Raw genomic sequence first — 18456 nt, 5'->3', positions numbered from 1 at the left:
AGATCACTTTGGAATGTCCGAAAAAAGAACAAAAATATGAAAATGTCAATTTAATGGAAAATAATGTCTGTGGAATAGGTACGTAGTTGTCATATATTCTCTAATTTTGCATTTTGGTATTAGTATGTATTCGATTTTGAGTTGCCTCCCTTACGCATGCCAATTTCAACAAATATTGTAGTTAATTGAAGATTTTTATTCTTCAAGTTTGTGCCATTCATATAAGCAATGATCGAGCCCATGTTCCGAGCTTAAAATTATCTGAATCGACCGATCTAATCATTTTGTAGAAAACGTCGACAAATTTGACAATATAACTTCCGGTAGAATTAGAGGTTCGACTATTAGTCATATTTAATTCCGGTTATTCTCGTCATGTCAACAAAAGTCTGTTAATATTCCGATGGCTTTTTATCCGTCATCAGCTGATACAGATGATTCTTTTGATTTTCTTTTTAAAATTGTGTTGATAGGTGATGCGGGAGTTGGTAAAACATGTGTAGTTCAGCGTTTTAAGTCAGGAACATACGTTGAAAAGCATGGGAGTACCATAGGTGTTGATTTCACAATGAAAACATTAAAAGTTGATGGGAAATTAGTGAAGGTTAATACCTCTTAACACATAAAATTCTTGTAAAATTAATCTTGTTGAATTTGTTGTTAAAATTACTTTAAGGTTTATCCACAGGGGTGCATATAATAGATGTTTTGGGGGCGGAAATATATGACAGTCCACTGGTATGTGTTATACATAGTGTTAATAGCCGATCCGCAGAAGTCCCTGTATCATAGATGTTTTTGGGCAGAGATATATTCCAGTCGACTGGTATGTGTAATACATTGGATTAATATCTGCTAGATCCACTCTTAACAAAATGTAAAAGGGATACCAGTATGTGCCATATTTTTAGATCCGCTATAAACACAATGTACATGTACAATGCATACCAGTCGACTGGTATATATTTCCGTATTAAAACTTGAATGGAAACACAACAGTCATGACAATTACAGATTTAACATCAAGTTAAAAATGCCATATACATGATATATAGGTTGTTCTGACATTACAGAGAACAAATATGTTTGGTTAAATAAAATGTACTAGTAATAGTTTTCTTTTCTGTGGGTGGTATATGTTCATTTATCAATAAAATGTTCTTTAAACACGGTTTAACTTTCCACTGTAACAAGTGTTGACACAGAAGTTCTGTCATGCTCTGTTCAGTGTATCCAGTCATTTATATTAACATGATTAATAATGTACTGTCTATGGATTTTTGTTGTTCGACTTTTGTTGAAAAAGCTGGACATAGCGATCCTACATTCAATTGTCGGCGGCTGCGGCATCCACAAATATTCACTCTGTGGTTGAATTTTTGAAATTTTAATAACTTTCTTAAACTATCATGGAATTGTACCAAACTTGGACAAAAGCTTGTTTATGATCATAAGATAGTATCCAAAAATAAATTTAAAAAAAAAATGCTGTTTTTCCGTATTTTACTTATTAATGGACTTAGTTTTTCTGCCAGGAAACATTACATTAACTCTGTGGTTAAAGTTTTAAAAAATTAAAAATTAATAAAAGTTACTTTCTGAAAGACTATCCTGGATTGTACCAAACTAGGACAGAAGCTTGTTTATGACCAAAAGCTTGTATCTAGAATTTGTCTTCCAGTTAACCTTACTTACATACTGTTTGCAGTTAAAGTTTTTAAAACATTTATTAGATTCATAAACTATTCCAGATTTTTTCAAAACTTAGACAGAAGCTTCTTACAATGAAAAGATAGTAATGAGAGAAATATTTTCATTACTAAGTTTTTTCGTCATTTTTGTTGAGGCTGCGAATAACACTTTAACAGCAATAATAAGCAAAACACTGGGTTCCGCGGAACCCTTACACATTTTTAATTTAATACAAATATTTTATTTTATAAATTGTTTTGAAAATATATATAAACATGATGTATAATTTCCAGCTTCAAATCTGGGATACTGCTGGCCAGGAGAGATTTCGGACTATCACACAAAGCTATTACAGAAGTGCCAATGGTGTTATATTAGCTTATGACATTACGAGAAGAGAATCTTTTGAAGATCTACCTCGATGGTTAGAAGATGTCAAACGATATGCTGGTGGTAGTATAGTTCAGTGTTTGATAGGTAAGCAACTTTTTTGTTATTAGGGGCAAGACTTTTTACTACATTGTATTAAAGGAAGTAGCTGTTGAGTAAATGCCAGCAATGATGAGACAGCAACCCAACAAATCAGTTCACCATAAAAACATAATTCGGTCAACATATGGTCTTTAAAAAAATAATGTTCATGTTTTATGGATTTTTAAGAGGGAGTAGTGACTTCTTCTTCCATGAGAGAGTTGGGAGAAGTGATATTCCATTACTGATTCGTTTGCATCGTTGCATTCGTGAACATCATTAAAGGAAAATTGTTTTAATTGTGCAGTAAAAAATATACAACCAGTCCAACAATCAATCAATCTATTAATATCAAAAGATAAAGAAACATTGATGGCTTAGGACAAGCTTGGTTGTAAGGGTAATGTTTTTTTTTGTGTTTAGTTTCATGTTTTAAAATATCAACTGTACATGTGTATAAATATGATAAACAGGTATACTTTACTTAAATTTATATTGTAAATGAAAACTTTTCCTTCTTAACAGGTAACAAAAGAGACTTGGAACATTTAAGAGAGGTGAATACTTCTGAAGCTAAAAATTTTGCTCAACAACATAACATGATTGATGTGATTGAAACAAGTGCTAAAGAAAATACAAATGTGGAACAAGTCTTTTTAGAAATGGCTACAGTAAGTTTTAATCTTAAACATGTTAGAAAAGACTCAATTGTTTTAATTTGGTACCTGCTCCTACCTGTAATTGTGGAGTATCAAATAAATGAAGATTGGTCTCAGATGGAGAGTTGTCTCATTGACAATAATACCACATCTTCTTATTTCCTACAATAAGTGATAACCTTTAAGAAGACTTTATTGTTTAATTTGGGTACCTGGTCATACCTGTAATTGTAGAATTATATTTATATATCTATAAATAATAAAAAGAAAAAATGAAAATTGGTCCCTGGTGAAGTGTTATCTCATTGGTAATTATACCACATCTTATTATTTTAATAGTGATAGACAGACCTTTTGAAAGTTGTGAAAATTTATTTTTAAGTGATTTAGTACTCTTTAAAAATAATAAGATGAATTTGATAACCAATGAGACAACTCTCCACCAGAGATAAAATGTCATGGAAATTAGCAACTATAGGTTACAGTACGGCCTTTAACAATGAGAAAATCCCATATCGCATATTAATGTAAAACAATACAATTTATGTACAAAGCAATAAACAAAAAACATATATATGATATATGGCTCCTAACTTTGGACCTGGGACATTTGTGCAAAAGTACAACATAAGAACAAACTATAAAAACAATTAAAAAGTGTGTAACTCAACAGATAGATACAGAGCACAAAATAAGTAACGAAAATCACAAAAGATACAAAGTACAGATACAAATATATTAAGGATACTCACAGATACAGAAAACTAGTAAAGCCCATAATAACTAAATGTAGTTTACATAAATTTATCTTGTTCATACCCATGTAACATCTTTATCAAAGTATTAACTCATCATTATTATAACTTAATTTTTATCTTCAGGAATTAAAGAGAAGAATTGGTGGAGATTCAGGATTGGCCAGTTCAAAGTCTGGTGGAATTAGTCTCAATACACAAACAGTTGGTGGAGGTGGTTCATCTTGTTGTTAAAAGCTTTACAGAAGATTATTGTTATTTGATCATGTTAATTGTGCATATGAAGAATGACTGTATAAATAGTTCAACATATGAATGATTATAAGTTGTGTATGGATGCGGTATGATAGTTTTTTTTCTTACAAATCTTTCAAGTAAATTTTTCCCAAAATGGGACCATAAGTGTAATTTGTGTCAGATGCTGTTGTGATGTTTTCTTATCTTATCAAGTTGTGGGTTAAATGTTTGTAGTTGTATTTTAAAAGGAAGGTTGTTTTACTTTACAATAGAACAGATGATAAAGAAATGGCCAGGTGTTATTAAAAAAAAATAATCATTGAACGCTTATCTTTTGATTTTATATTACTATTTTGAATTCTGGTCCTTCTATTATATAAAGAATTAAAGATAAATTACTGTAAAATAATTAATTCAAAATACTTTGCTAGGTTTTGTTTGTTTGTGTCTTATTCTTGTCTCTTATCTTCCATTTAAATGGATGAAATATTTCATGATCTTATCTTAATACTGAAATTAGCCAAAAAATAAACCCTACACAAAAATGATAGATTTCAATGCATATTTTTGTATTTTAGTTGACACATAATTTGATAGTGCAAATGAAATGAACTTCCTCTAGAACATGTACTGGAAATGCTACATATAATTTCATGAGAATGCTCATGGAAAATATAACCACAATCCACACTCCTTGGTATGTAATCTGATACTTTCAATGATAATTTTAAATTTAGTTTAACTAGAAAAAAATGCTTTAACTACATAAGCAAACTGTTATGAATTAGATTTTAAAAAATCCAGTTTTTGTTCAGAACATATTGGTGCTTTTTTTTTTTTTTTTAATTCTTTCAGGGCAACAAGATATATATAGAGATTAATACATGGCCTTTTCCATATCAGCCTGGGTATCATCCCGAGACCCCCATATCAGCCCGAGACGGAGTCAAGGTGCTGATATGGGTCGAGGGATGATACCCAGGCTGATATGGAAAAGGCCATGTATTAATCGCTTTATCATATACTTCCTACAATAGTTTTATGTAAGGCAAATAAATTAATGCAATAACTAAAACAGTCAAACATTTTATAAAGAAAATTAAAATTATGAATCAAATATGCTATAGTTGTCCAACAACAGCATCATTAACTCCTTAAATATTTATGGTAACATTTCCTATAGAGGCATTTTGAAACATTGAAAATTTGGAAGAGTTTTACGATCATTACTACTCCATGTTTGTTCTACTATAAAATGATTCATAATTGTCAATGGCATTTGTTAGCAAGTATTAAACTATCCCCACAAAAGTTCCCGTAAATTTTGAAGTCGTCATAAAAAATATCTGACGTCACAATGGAAAAGTAAACAACCGATACCGGAAACACCGGAAGTAACTTGCACGAGAGGCACTGATATGGGTTTTTTGCACGAGGGGCACTTGATATGGGTTATCAGCCCGGGTGGGAAGATATGGCTTGTGCACTTCCGCCCATTACACATATGCAAAAGCTATCATATTAATGCTAAGTATATGATAAAACCCAGTAATAAATTTTTGTGAGAATGACATTACTGTCTATTTAATAAATGATACAGTTTTTAATTACGATAGAAAAAAATTCTCCAGAAAAATTATTTCACTATGAAGTTTATTATGATTATTAAACATGTTAAAGTTAAAGAGTTGAAACAGACTTGTCAGTCAGTATTGGGATAACCATGTTTACAGAATAGATTTGTATTGAGAAGTAGTTAGCTTTTGATAAATGTTTGTTGTTTAACTGAATTAGATTTTTTAATCAAAGCTATAAACTTAATATTAGTTGTTTTTGGCTGTCAAACTTAAGTGCAATATCGTTCTATAATATATATAAATAAGATATATTTATGTTTTGATATTAAGCATTTTCAAAATATAATTATTTTTACTGAATGTGCTAGTCGGTTGTATTTTACTATTTAAATGAAATTATGCTAGTTAAATTGTTACAAATGTGTTGTTATGGTCAGACTGATTTTCAGATTGAAAGTTATTTTTGTGTCTCTTAAAAAGCTATATCATCTATCCTACAAGAACATGGTCAGATACCGTTACATTTTATATTTATATCAGGGTACATGAAATGAAACTGTTATCAAATGTATGTTTTTTCCCATATCATTATTGATATTTGTGTACAAATGTGAGAATAAAAATGGATTATTGTAAAACTTTTCAAACTTCATTTCTGTGGGTCCGTTTTTTGTCACAATATTTATATCTATAAAAAGTATGAGGAAAAATATTTAATACTAATCGAAGGAAAGCTTCTTGAATGATGTACTGAATTTGGTATACTATTCCCCTAAAAACTGCCATATGCACTGCCAATTGACATCATCTCTGATATCTTGAAAAGCCCATTAAAAATATCCTTTGCCAAACATTAAAGAAATAATAAATGTATAATTCATTTAATTATAAAAGATACTTTTGATTATTACATAGATACCGCTATACCTAGAGTAATTATTATCTTGCAAGTTTAGGGTATGTTTTAATGCATGTTCACATTTGGGTAACTCATGTACTTTTCTGCTAGCCTTAAACACCACATGAAAACATGTAGAACATCATAAAAAACTATAGAACTTATCAACTTTATTAATTTGTATGATTATTTATGTCAAACTATTTTCAATTTGAAGTCTTTCAATTCCTGCTTTGAACTTGATCTTTGACTTTCAGACATAAAAATGAAAAGGGGGTCTTCATTACTGCAAGGGACATTATCAAACTCATTTAAAAAAATTAATTTTAGAAATAAGGGGACATAGACTGTCTTAATTTTATATCTGAATACTTTGTGCTTCTTGTATTACATTTCCATTTTGTGAAATGCATTGATTTTATTTAAATTTATATGAAAACATTAGTTAATCATTTACCATAAATTATCAATAAACTTCATGATTTTATCAGTAACCATCGATTTTAAGTAAATTCTTCAATACATATATTAATTGTAAGATGAAACCCATGTCTTTCAGTGTCATGTTACTTTGATACTTAATTCATGTGAGTTTTGTTTCACATAGTTTTTGAAAGGCAAAAGAGTAGTCACATGTGATAACTTCCTCTTTGGAGCAATAAACAGTAGTGGCTTGAGTTGTGTAGAGGGTCAAGTCCAGATAAAAAGATTACTGTAATCTTGAGATACATGTATGGACCAAAGTTTGAACAGCTCAGGACTTATCAATCTGATGTCCACATTTATTTGTTTCTGAATGTGTATTGTGTAGTAATCTTTGTATCTATCATTGTAGTTTGATTGTACTCTCCAAATACACCTTATCGCTATTTGTCCGCCATTACTGGATATCACACAGGTTCCCGTAAAATTTTGACGTCATAAAACAAAATATCTGACGCCACAATGGAAAAGTGATTGTTGTATGCGTCAAAAGTTAAAGCTGCCGGGTCAGCCGGGATTAGCCATAAGGTGTATTAAATCCGATAATGATATATGCAGAAGGGGCTTGTCCCCCTCCCCTTTTGTGGGATAAATTTGGTTGATTATTTAGGGAATTTCTGAAGCATGAATGAAGCAGGCCTCTTAATAGGCAGTCAATGGGCACCCCTATAGAAATTTCTGGATCCGCCACTGATATGCAATTTTTTATTTTTTTTGGAATTACACTTTAATAGTAAATGACTTTAGTTTGAGTCATAATCATTACACAGTTTAGCTAATTCTGGATTTCACTCTTCCCTTTTATAAATTTAAGAATTTAATATCTCATTGTAGATAGTTTCATTCTAGATCTGCAGACAATTTGACTGTATAGAAATAGCTCAATAGATTTTAAATCATGACAAAATCCATGGAAATATATGTAAAATGTCTTCCATTTCAACATAGTATTTCTTGATGTTTTTACAAATAAACAAGACATATGCATAATAAGTATATTCTTACATAACAGAGTTTTGTATATATTGATATGTATTCTTCTTAACTTTGTAATTATACATGTGACAAGTTTTCATTCTATTACTTTCATTCTATTATTTTTTATCAACTTCAAACTTTTGAAAATTCACCACTATGGATTTAGTTTACTTGTGTATATTATCTGGTCCTTTGGTAGTTTATGATTTTTTTTATCTAAAATTATTTAGATAATCATTTTGAGTAAAACTAATAATATTTTTAAAAAGACAGAAATTGTGTCACAGACAGTGCAATTTGTTCCTTATATAATTATGCATTTATATACTAGTATATCATTCAGTTTTATCACATCACTTCTGAAAAACAATTTTTTTACCCCTTTTAGCATGTTTAGCTTTCTTCTGTTTGTCATCTTCTAAGAAATAAGAAAGCTAATATTACAGAAATTGTAACTGAATGGAAAGTTTTGATACTATTCTTGATCTGAAAGTCAACCACAAAAGCCAGTAATTTATTTAAAACTATATATATTTATTGTGTGTGTGTAAGAGATCTCAATTTGAATCTTGGTGAAAAAAAATCCAAGACTTAAGCCACTGTTTTTAGGATATAAACTATCTCATTCTGCTGATGGTTCTGAAAGAGTAAAGTAGATAAATATTCCAACACAATAATTTATGCTACTTTTTATCTCAAACTTTACATGTAAAAGTTATTTATTATAAGATTTAGAATTTTGGTGTTGTCAGATCAGAAATCCATGATGTCTATCAAAATAAATGCTTTTAAAACTTTTTTTATAAACTGTATCATAATTAAAAATTTATGATGTTTTAAACAGATGTGAAATTGGCCTAAGTTTTTGCCATTGGACATTAATCGAGCAAAAATCAATCATGAGATAATAGAACCTTGTTTAATATGATATTTTGAGCTGATCAGCCATATAAACTCAATGCTAATTCAGAAGGTTAACATAAGATCGGCCTTATTGTGATTAGATATATTTTTTATAGACTTAATGATATATGTTTACCTAAAATCTATAAAAGATTGCAGTATTATATTCTATTTTGTCTCTTTGAATGTATTTCTATTTAACTTACATAATTTATTGGTTTTTTTTGTGGTAGTTAGACAAATTTTGTTCTGGTCTGTGAAACTAGAGATTTTTGTTTAGTTTATATTTATGGAAATATAATGATCATGTATGTTTTGTATAGTAAGTGAGACAATGGTAATAAAAAGAAACTTCATTTTTTTTATTATAAATATCAATTAAAACAAAGTTTTAGATTTCCTAACATCTTTTGTTAGTATATAAGTGCAATTTAGATTAAATCAAATGCAAATTCAGGTTTTCATATGTTAACATAGCTGAATACAGTATAAAATGTGTATTTAGGTTCATGGTTAAAACTATCACATCTGTAATTTATGTTTCTATATGATGATTATTTTATTTTTACTGTTTTTTGTTGTCCTTGAAATATGAATGATTATAAACGGTATTTGATTATACCAACATTAAAAATGAATATAAATTCTGCTGTACTTCTGAATTTTGTTTAAATTTGTTTTTATCTTTGACTGTTTAGTATGGTAGTGTGATGAATAAATTTACCCATGACATACATATGTATGTACCTACAAGTAGGACTACATTCAGATCACAGGAAGGTAGAACATATACCACACCATGTTTTCTTTACATTATATTTAAACATTCACATATAGTTAACCATGGCTTGCTAAACACTGCATCTTATTTAGTATATGTGACTACAATATATGAGAGAATTTCAGTATTTTAATGCCTCGCCAAAGATATCTGAGGGACATAATGTTTTTTAGTCTGTCAGTCCATTAGTCAGTCAGTCTGTTAGTCATACACAGGTTAAAGGTTAGGCTAGTTTGTAGTATCATCGACTAGAAACGTAGTACACAGGTTCATTATGAAATGATCTGTTGAAATAGTTATGGAAAATTTGAGTGTTGACACTGTTTTCACAGTTCTCTGAACATGAAAAGTTAATGGCTTATAAAGTTTAGGTAAAAGGTATTTTGTGGACACATTCATTCCAGACCTGGTACAGATGTTCATTATTGAGTGAAGTGTTTACTATATGTGCCAAATTCTGATTTTGGCCAATATTTTATAATTAATTGATTGTTAATCAATGGTCTTACCAACTGTTAAGAGAAATGTGGTAGCTTTCTTCAGAAAAGTTGATGTAATAGATGATACACTCCTGTTAGTTTCAGGCTTTAAATTTTTATCCATTAGCTGAAGTATGGTTTTTCATCCACCACAGTTTGGCTTCATCAGTGATCTTGTATCCCCTGTACAAGGTTTTTCAAAAGGCCGCAATACTATCGATCTGTCATTTTGCAATCGGTTAAAAAATCGTAAACATTCGATTCATGAAACCATTCGACAGTCAGAAAATTTTAATGTTTTATATATCTACTACATTCTATTTCAATGTATAGTATAACTACACCCAATTCCAAAACAAGGTACATGTAAAATCATTTTTAAATACGCAATAGACATGAATTAGAATTAAAATTTCGTTCAGTTTTTTATTGTGAACACTCGAACATTTACTCTTGTTTTGTGTACCTCTTTGGGATAAAGATTATCACATTATATTCATGTTTATTGCAATAAGCATGAGTGCATTCTTTAACAGCAAATGTGTCTGCCATCTTTGACTAAAGCTGACAATAGAAAATGTGAAACATTTTATTTTACTGCCAAAAAGTAAAATAACAAATAATTCCAAGGAAAATTCAAAACGGAAAGTCCCTTATCAAAAGGGAAAACAAAAAGCTCACACATGTTACGAATGGAAAACAACTGTCATGTTTCTGTTTTGGTACAGACCTTTTTCTCATTTAGCAAATTGTGGATTAACATGGTTTCATAGCTAGGGAAACTTGAAGGAGATATTTACATGAACGTTATGTTTATGTTATTGTTTTGTTCTGTTGATAACTTGATAGAATCCAAGAAGAAAGTATAATACAGAGTTTGAATATATGAACCATGGACATGTGAAAAATAGGTGAATAATATTAAAGGGAAGTCGAAAAGAAAATGAAAATATCATAGCAAGGCACAATTACTACATAAGTAGTAAGCCGCCTACCAAAACCAATAACAACAAAGAATCAAAAACTGATGACGATGATTCTAGTAATATATTTCTTGACCGTTTCCTCGAAAATTTTTATAACTATTGATTTGAGTAGGAAAGGAAAATATCTGGTTTATCATGTTGAATAACTGATTGCCTATTATCCTCATCATTCAAATAAAGACAACAGTAGTATATCGGTGTTTAAAGATCATAAATCGATTGAGAGAAACCAAATCCGGGTTACAAACTAAATCAAAGATTGCAAATAAATTATTTTTAGAACAAATAATACTAAATCCTTTCTACATATTTATATATTACTTGGTTGAAAATACAGCTACAATTGAGTAAATCAGTTACCGGGTATATTTTAAACAACGCAGAGAAGCCACTCCACTGTTAGATTGTTTTAGAGGTTCGTTAACCTGGAGCAAATCCAAAATATTTGGTTTAATTGAGATTTTATTTCAATATATATTATGTTGTTTTTTTTTAAATTTGACTGCTCATGATTTTTAATCTCTGTACTAGGAATAATCATTGTATGTAAAAGAACATGGGGTTTGATATTTAGCAACTGTCTGAGTATATATATACGTTTTTCGTATTGACAGAGATATATATATGTCCCAGACCATATGAGTATTTGGACCTAACGCGTACGGTCCGGACCGTATACTCGTACGGTCGGACCGTATGAGTATACGCGTACGTTCCAGTACGAGCTGACCATACATGTTAATTGATCATATGGGTTAAATTGAAACAAGCATTTATCACAATCTTTATTTTTAGTTTTACAAATTGTTATTGATAATTTATAACAATTAGATAGATAAAACGAACAAACGAATAATTGAAATTAAGTATTTGTTTAATTGTATATCTGAATCCTATGTTGGTACCTCGCCCAAGGCTACACAATTCAAAGTAACGTAATATTTTTTTTTACATTTTCATGTATGCAGTTCATGCATGTTCCTTTGCATTTGCATTTTTTGGTAAAGTTGCTAAATATTCTAAAACAATTTACCTCCCACATTATGTTTACTTCCGATATTTCTAATTTCAGTGATCATAATTCAATTAATGTATTACTGATGGACATGTTTAATACAAGAGATTAACAGATTTAATTAGCGCGAATTTAAAAAAAAGTTAAAATACAAAGTTTTTGTTTCAATTACAATTGATCTTTTTTTTATATTAATTTGATAGTTAAGTTATGTTGATCTGCTATATGCATTTGTAATCTTGGTAAACTTGACCAACTTTTTAATATTAGTCCGACCGTATGAGTATTTTAAAAAAGTGCGCATACGGTCCAGACCGTACGCGTACGGTCCACATACTCATACAGTCTGGAACTGTGGAACATATATATATATAAGCAATATTGAGATGTTACTAGCTGATCATCGGTATATTGGAATTTTTGTGTTTTTTCTCTTGTGCTATATATACGAATAATTTCCACCCTCCTTCAACAATCAGAGAATGTTCTGGAGACAATGACGAAGGCAAGTTAACTTGTACATGGGTAACAGAAAACAGTTAAGAGAAAAACTTATTGACATTAATGATTATAACCACCCTCTTTTCCTTGCCATTTTAAATAAAAAATAAGCTTCATGTTTTTGGTTCTGCATGTACATATGCTTGGAATCAGCATCTTTCATATATTTGATTTCCAATAGTTATAATGATGAAACATAATCTTTTTTGTGGAACCATGGCAACGATCTGCATTTATTTGATACAAAATATTGCAAAAAGGGGGGGGGGGTGATGGAAAAGTCCCCGAAATTTGGTCCAAAGGAGAATTCGATCCATTAACAATAACGTGACACCTTTTCTGAAAACCATGGACATTTATCTATCAATAGGTAAAACAAAATCATATGCATTAATTGAACATTTCAAGGGTCCATTTGTTTTTGAAAAACACTACAGTAATTTCTGGACCTATGGTCGTTATTGACTGTCAAACAGAAAAAGATGGCCTATAATAGTTATCAAACTTACCAGTTTTATAAAACACGCAAAAACAATCTTGATAATCATAAAAACACGCTTGGAAGGTTACATTATTCTAATCAACAGCTATCTAAATCTCAATGTTATTGTACAAAAACTTTTATATTTATAAATTCAGAATTGAAATACTAGAGACTACAGGCACTTGTCTCAGAAATATTTTTTTCTATATATCTTAATATTAAGGTTTATCATATATTTATAGATAAATAATGGTATAATTGTACCCCATGATAAAACTAACTTTTACATATATTTATTCTTTAGATTTGAAAAAAATGCTTTAACCGTGTGATATGACTTTTATTGTCAACTGCTTTCGGTTTATATCAACTGCTTCCGTTTCATATCAACTGCTTTCGGTTATTATCGCATGCTTTTCTGTAACGTTATCGCATGACATTACGACTTCATTCGGCAAATTTCAGAAAATACACCTCAATGGTACGTTTTTGTGTGTAAATCATAACAAAGTTGGATAAAATGATATTAAGAATGATCAAGAATGAAGAAAATATATAACTATTAAAAACTGCAAAACAATATCAAAACACTGAAATGCATTGATTCGAAGTTCATAAAATAGTTTTAGTCTGTATGTCTTCTGCTGAACATGTCATTTTTCATATCAGACCCCTTATCAGCCCATGGTCAAACTCGACTCTCGTGCTGATATTATAACCTAGGGCTGATATAACGGGTCTGATATGAAATATGCCATGTTATAACCTATATATATAGGATTTTTTTCTGAGACAAGTGCCTGTGCTAGAGACCAATAACATTTGACGAAGGTCGGGATTTATTCTTATATGATTAAACGGTTTGCCATTTTGCATCAAAATGTTTAATTCGGCATTCTATAAAAAGACTAGAATGATCACAAACTAATTCATAAAATGATTACTGGTTCATTCAAGATTTTTTTAAGACCGCTAAATTTGGATGTGTTATAAAATTGTATGTTTAGGTTGATTTATCTCTTTAATGCCTTATTAATTTATTTATTGCATCAACATATATATCCTGGTGAACCCTACTAGTGAAAAAGAAATTAGCAGTTCGTTTTGAAGCACCATATAGTTACAATGAGTTTAGATTCCCCAAGGTTTAGTTCTCAGAGAAGTATTTTTTTGGCCGTTTTCTGGCCTTTTGTTTTATCTGTAATGTTTGTATTGCCTTCTTGACAGCAATTTTAATATGTAATTCTCCAATTGTATGCTGATGTCGAATTTTTATGGTAGTTCGGATAACAGAAATTCCATACCAATATAAGTATTAAATGTTAGTATTTAATTAAATGCAAATAAGTCAATAATTAAATCGATATACCAATTTTATTATAGTTCAGAACAGTTTGAATAACGGCGGTTTCTTTACATTACATGGGAAGTAAATCATTGTTTACATTTAACAGCTGAGTAAAACTTCCGGTTATTTTAAAATGTATGATCACTTCGTCATTCAATAATTCGCCATGTTTTAAAAACGAAACTAAAATGGGAGATACATATGATTATTTGTTCAAAATAATTTTAGTTGGGGACCAAGCCGTTGGGAAAACCAGCCTTGTAAGACGATTCACTACAGGCAGATTTCAGGATGAGTACAAGTCTACGATTGGTGTAGATTTCACTGTACAAACGTTGCAACTTGATGGCAAAATTGTTAAGGTAATTTTTTCTAAATTTTTATTCATTTGGATATAAAAAGTATTTCGCGGGAGGAGGGAGGGGAGGTATTCCGACCGTTTTATAAGGGTGTGCAGATGATACATCGAATACCTACAACATACACAAAAGGTGATTGAACAACAACAGTATAATTATCAATACTTCGATTTAATACATTAACTGTATAAATTTCATGCTTTTTTAGCTTTTGTCTTAACTCTGTGTCTGTTGTCTGTTTGTTCGTCCGTCGTTATTTTTTACAAAAATATTAAATGATAATCTGCCGCAAAACCCTAAATTAGATTAGATTACTAGTAGTATCCAACAGAGACAACTATAGGTAAACTCATCATAGATATACGGCCTACAAAACACTGTCAATCGTATTTTTATTAATGTGTAATATTAATTTTCTAAACAGCTACAAATTTGGGACACGACAGGACAGGAAAGATTCAGAAGTCTTACAACAGGATATTATCGTAATGCACATGCTGCATTGGTTGTTTATGACGTCACCAACACAGAATCTCTAAATAACTGTGTCAGATGGATGAATGACGTCAGCATGTACAGTGGTCAAGACATTCCAAAATTATTATTAGGTATTTTCTACCACGCCATTTTAGTTGTCTGTTTTTTTTTGTTTAAATTGTCAAACATGAAAATCTGCAAACGTCCCCAAGACGTTTGTTATTCAGATATTAGTTATATTGTATCTTTTATTTTGTCATCCCTTTTTTGGTTTAGGCTTTCCGACTTGCATTCAATGAAAAACTGCGAAAATTGCAAAACATGTCTAACAGTTACTGTAAGATACTACCGTTTGATATTGAGGCCTACATTTTGTTTTGCTCAAATAAGTCATGCAAGTTCGGAAAATATGTTTGTTAATAAGCCTGTTGCTGTAGATGATTAAATATAGTGTTAGTTTAAACCGTATTTTTATCAAATAAATCAATTAAATACAAAGAAAACACACATTAAAAACATTTTATTTAACATCATTAAATGCTATGAATCCAAGTTGATTACTGCAGTACGTGTATGAAAAGCAGATTAACACACTACTATACTTTAACCCGAATAATCCAGTCGTTATATTACGATCAGTATAATCACTTCATTAAAAGAAAATCAGTGGGTAGTGGGCGGTGAATTATTCGAGTTATACTTTACTTTTATATACATGTCCAAAAGTTCAATTAATATAAGTATTTTCTATTGTCTATTGTCTAATATGTTTCAATTATACTGTTTTTTCTTTGCAGGTAATAAATGTGATAAATTGAGTGGTCGAACAGTAAGTTCATCAGATGGCGAACACTTTGCAAGAAAACATAATATGATGTCATTTTCAGAAACAAGCGCCAAAGATGGCCGGAATGTAGATGACGCTTTTTATAAATTGGCTCAGGTAAGTTATAGTAAACGACGTTGACTGCAAATGAAGCATTTTGATATATTAAGAAATACATTGTAATGAGTAAACCTGTCTTTCCTAAAAAAAAAAAAGAAAAAAAAAGAGGATTTATTCTGTCTTACTGGGACAACAACGAGTTTTCTAACCAGACCAATTAATTTGCATATCTTATTTAGACGACAACGGTGATTTAACATGTCTTACGCAGAAAAATCATATGATGATTTTGTTTCACCGAGAAGATACTTAGTTAAAAAGTTTTATTGGTCCTCATGTGGTCTTCACCTCAATTATTTGAGACGTTTATGTAAAAATATTTACAACTGATGATAGTTTCTGATGAGTTTCCTGTCTTCTTTCAATTAGAAATTATTTTAGACAAATGCCAACATAAAATCCTTGCAAAGCTTTCATAGCTGTAAAGTACCGCCATTTAAATTCTACTGTTCTTTTATTCAGTTTGATCGTTTCATCTGGATTTTAAAACTCATGAATATCTTAAGTAATATACACTGAAAGGAGTCCGCTATTGTAACCGTGCCCATTTACTCCTTGATTGTGAATACAAATATATGAGGAACGATATTATTTTGTAAAACTAATTGAAATATGTTTAATTTTAGGAACTATCAAGGACGTATTTTGATTCTATGGATTATAAATCTGACTCAATTAGGCTGGACTCTATACCGGACAATACTGCATCTTGGTGGGGATGTTGTGGATATTAATGTTCAAATGTTTTAACAAAGTGATCGAATGGTTGTTCTTTAATATTAGAGGATATGTTTACATTTATTTTATTACCCTTTTCTCGGTGTATTTTCAAATGTGTCGCAATAATGTTAATCATGAATATCTTCATTTCTTATTTGCAATATGTATTCAGTTTGTTTCATTGTATTTCTGTTACTCAAAATACAATGATCTTGTGGAAATCATAAAGTTAAAATTTAAAGGACATTTTAACACCAAGAACATCTGAAATTTAAATTTACAGCATTTATTGCATTTAATGACACGAACTTTAAAAGTAAATCTTGAGTGTATTTATCTAAAATTTTTGAATATACATCAAAAACTGCTGGAATGTATTTCTAACGATCTGTATTTTAGCAAAACTAGAATACTTTTCAACATGTATACAAACACATTTAGGTTCCTTAGCCGTATTTGGCACAACTTTTTGGAATTTTGGATCCTCAATGCCCTTCAACTTTGTAATTGTTTGGCTTAATAAATATTTTGATATGAGCGTCACTGATGAGTCTTATGTAGACGAAACGCGCGTCTGGCGTACTAAATTATAATCCTGGTACCTTTGATAACTAATTAGGATCCTCCCAAAAATAAGTTAAATGATGAAATATTTTCACTTAAGTAGTTTATAGATAAGTTTTTTACATTTTGAAATACCTTGGAGATGACAGTTGAAAAAGAATAGGGAATTCTTTAAATGTTTTATTTTCAGGGTTTTTCTGTTGCTAAATACTGTAAATAATATATATTTATAAATATTGTATATGATATATACATTAGCTGTTTACTGGTAAATGAAAAGTTACCTGTTGCTGTAAGCTAGTCTTCCAATTATGTTTATAACATTTATAACATTTACAGTTTATAATTTATCCCAGGAAATTAATGTGTTATTGAATGTTTTACTTGTCTAACCATTTTTTTTTATATAAAAATGAAATCCTTAATTTGTTGTTAATTTAAGTTGTGAGGACAACCATTGTTTACCTGCATGGGAAACCGAATTATGCGTACCTAGCTCAGTATTATAATCAACATAAAACTATATTAAATACTAATATACATGAAGAACTCAAAATGATGTTGGTATTTTCCTACAGAAACTTCTAACAGTTTGTTGTTTGATCGGAGTTTAAAAGTAATTAGTGTATCCGCGTAATGCCAATTTACCAATTTACCAATTGTAAAGATGAATTTCAAAAATTCTGTAAAAACAAGATAAATATTTTTTGTAATTTTTAACTTATGGTTGACAATACAATGCTTGGTTCTTTCCCATCCATTAAACGAATAAAATCAGTCATGAGATGTAATAATATCCTGGTTAAAGTTGAAGACTTTATCATGCTTAGTGCTGTTTTTTTGTGTTTTTTTTTTATAAGATCATATGTAGGTGTTCTAACGACAAACTTGTGTCATACCATTCTGAATATCTAGTTGCTCTGTTCATATATTTAGGAAGTTGATGTCAACCATATGTGTACACTTGTTGCATAGTAGAAATCTATACATTTATAGCGGAAAGTATAGTTAAAAGATACTGCTAACTTTTTTTTTAATAAATTGCATGCATCAGAAGTTTTTCAGGAAGTTGATGTCAACCATATGTGTACACTTGTTGCATAGGTGAAATCTATACCTTTATAGCGGAAAGTATGGTTAAAG

The 18456-nt window shown here is 30.0% G+C and overlaps 2 protein-coding genes across 2 annotated transcripts; both read left to right on the top strand.

Moving 5' to 3' along the window:
• Positions 1-358: 358 nt before the first annotated feature.
• LOC143051606 (ras-related protein Rab-43-like) lies at positions 359-9307 on the top strand. Its single transcript, XM_076224506.1, has 4 exons — positions 359-604; positions 1986-2169; positions 2689-2834; positions 3704-9307. The coding sequence occupies exons 1-4, from the start codon at positions 404-406 to the stop codon at positions 3809-3811; spliced, it is 639 nt and encodes a 212-aa protein (XP_076080621.1). The 5' UTR covers positions 359-403; the 3' UTR covers positions 3812-9307.
• Positions 9308-14365: 5058 nt separating this feature from the next.
• LOC143051599 (ras-related protein Rab-10-like) lies at positions 14366-17738 on the top strand. Its single transcript, XM_076224496.1, has 4 exons — positions 14366-14609; positions 15031-15214; positions 15881-16026; positions 16656-17738. Exons 1-4 carry the CDS (start codon positions 14385-14387, stop codon positions 16761-16763), a joined length of 663 nt encoding a protein of 220 aa, XP_076080611.1. The 5' UTR covers positions 14366-14384; the 3' UTR covers positions 16764-17738.
• Positions 17739-18456: the final 718 nt, after the last annotated feature.

Source organism: Mytilus galloprovincialis, chromosome 1 (assembly GCF_965363235.1).
Source record: "Mytilus galloprovincialis chromosome 1, xbMytGall1.hap1.1, whole genome shotgun sequence".
Classification (NCBI taxonomy): Eukaryota; Metazoa; Mollusca; class Bivalvia; order Mytilida; family Mytilidae; genus Mytilus; species Mytilus galloprovincialis.
Note: the sequence above shows the minus strand (reverse complement) of the source record. Positions and strands in the feature narration are given on the sequence as shown.

Bases quoted from the DNA above. Each gene is read 5' to 3' on its own strand.
- LOC143051606 (XM_076224506.1), top strand. From the start codon at position 404: ATGGCTTTTTATCCGTCATCAGCTGATACAGATGATTCTTTTGATTTT. The intron at 2,170-2,688 runs GTAAGCAACTTT...CCTTCTTAACAG, and splicing joins TATAGTTCAGTGTTTGATAG to GTAACAAAAGAGACTTGGAA. The intron at 2,835-3,703 runs GTAAGTTTTAAT...TTTTATCTTCAG, and splicing joins TCTTTTTAGAAATGGCTACA to GAATTAAAGAGAAGAATTGG.
- LOC143051599 (XM_076224496.1), top strand. From the start codon at position 14,385: ATGATCACTTCGTCATTCAATAATTCGCCATGTTTTAAAAACGAAACT. The intron at 14,610-15,030 runs GTAATTTTTTCT...TTTTCTAAACAG, and splicing joins TTGATGGCAAAATTGTTAAG to CTACAAATTTGGGACACGAC. The intron at 15,215-15,880 runs GTATTTTCTACC...TTTTCTTTGCAG, and splicing joins CATTCCAAAATTATTATTAG to GTAATAAATGTGATAAATTG.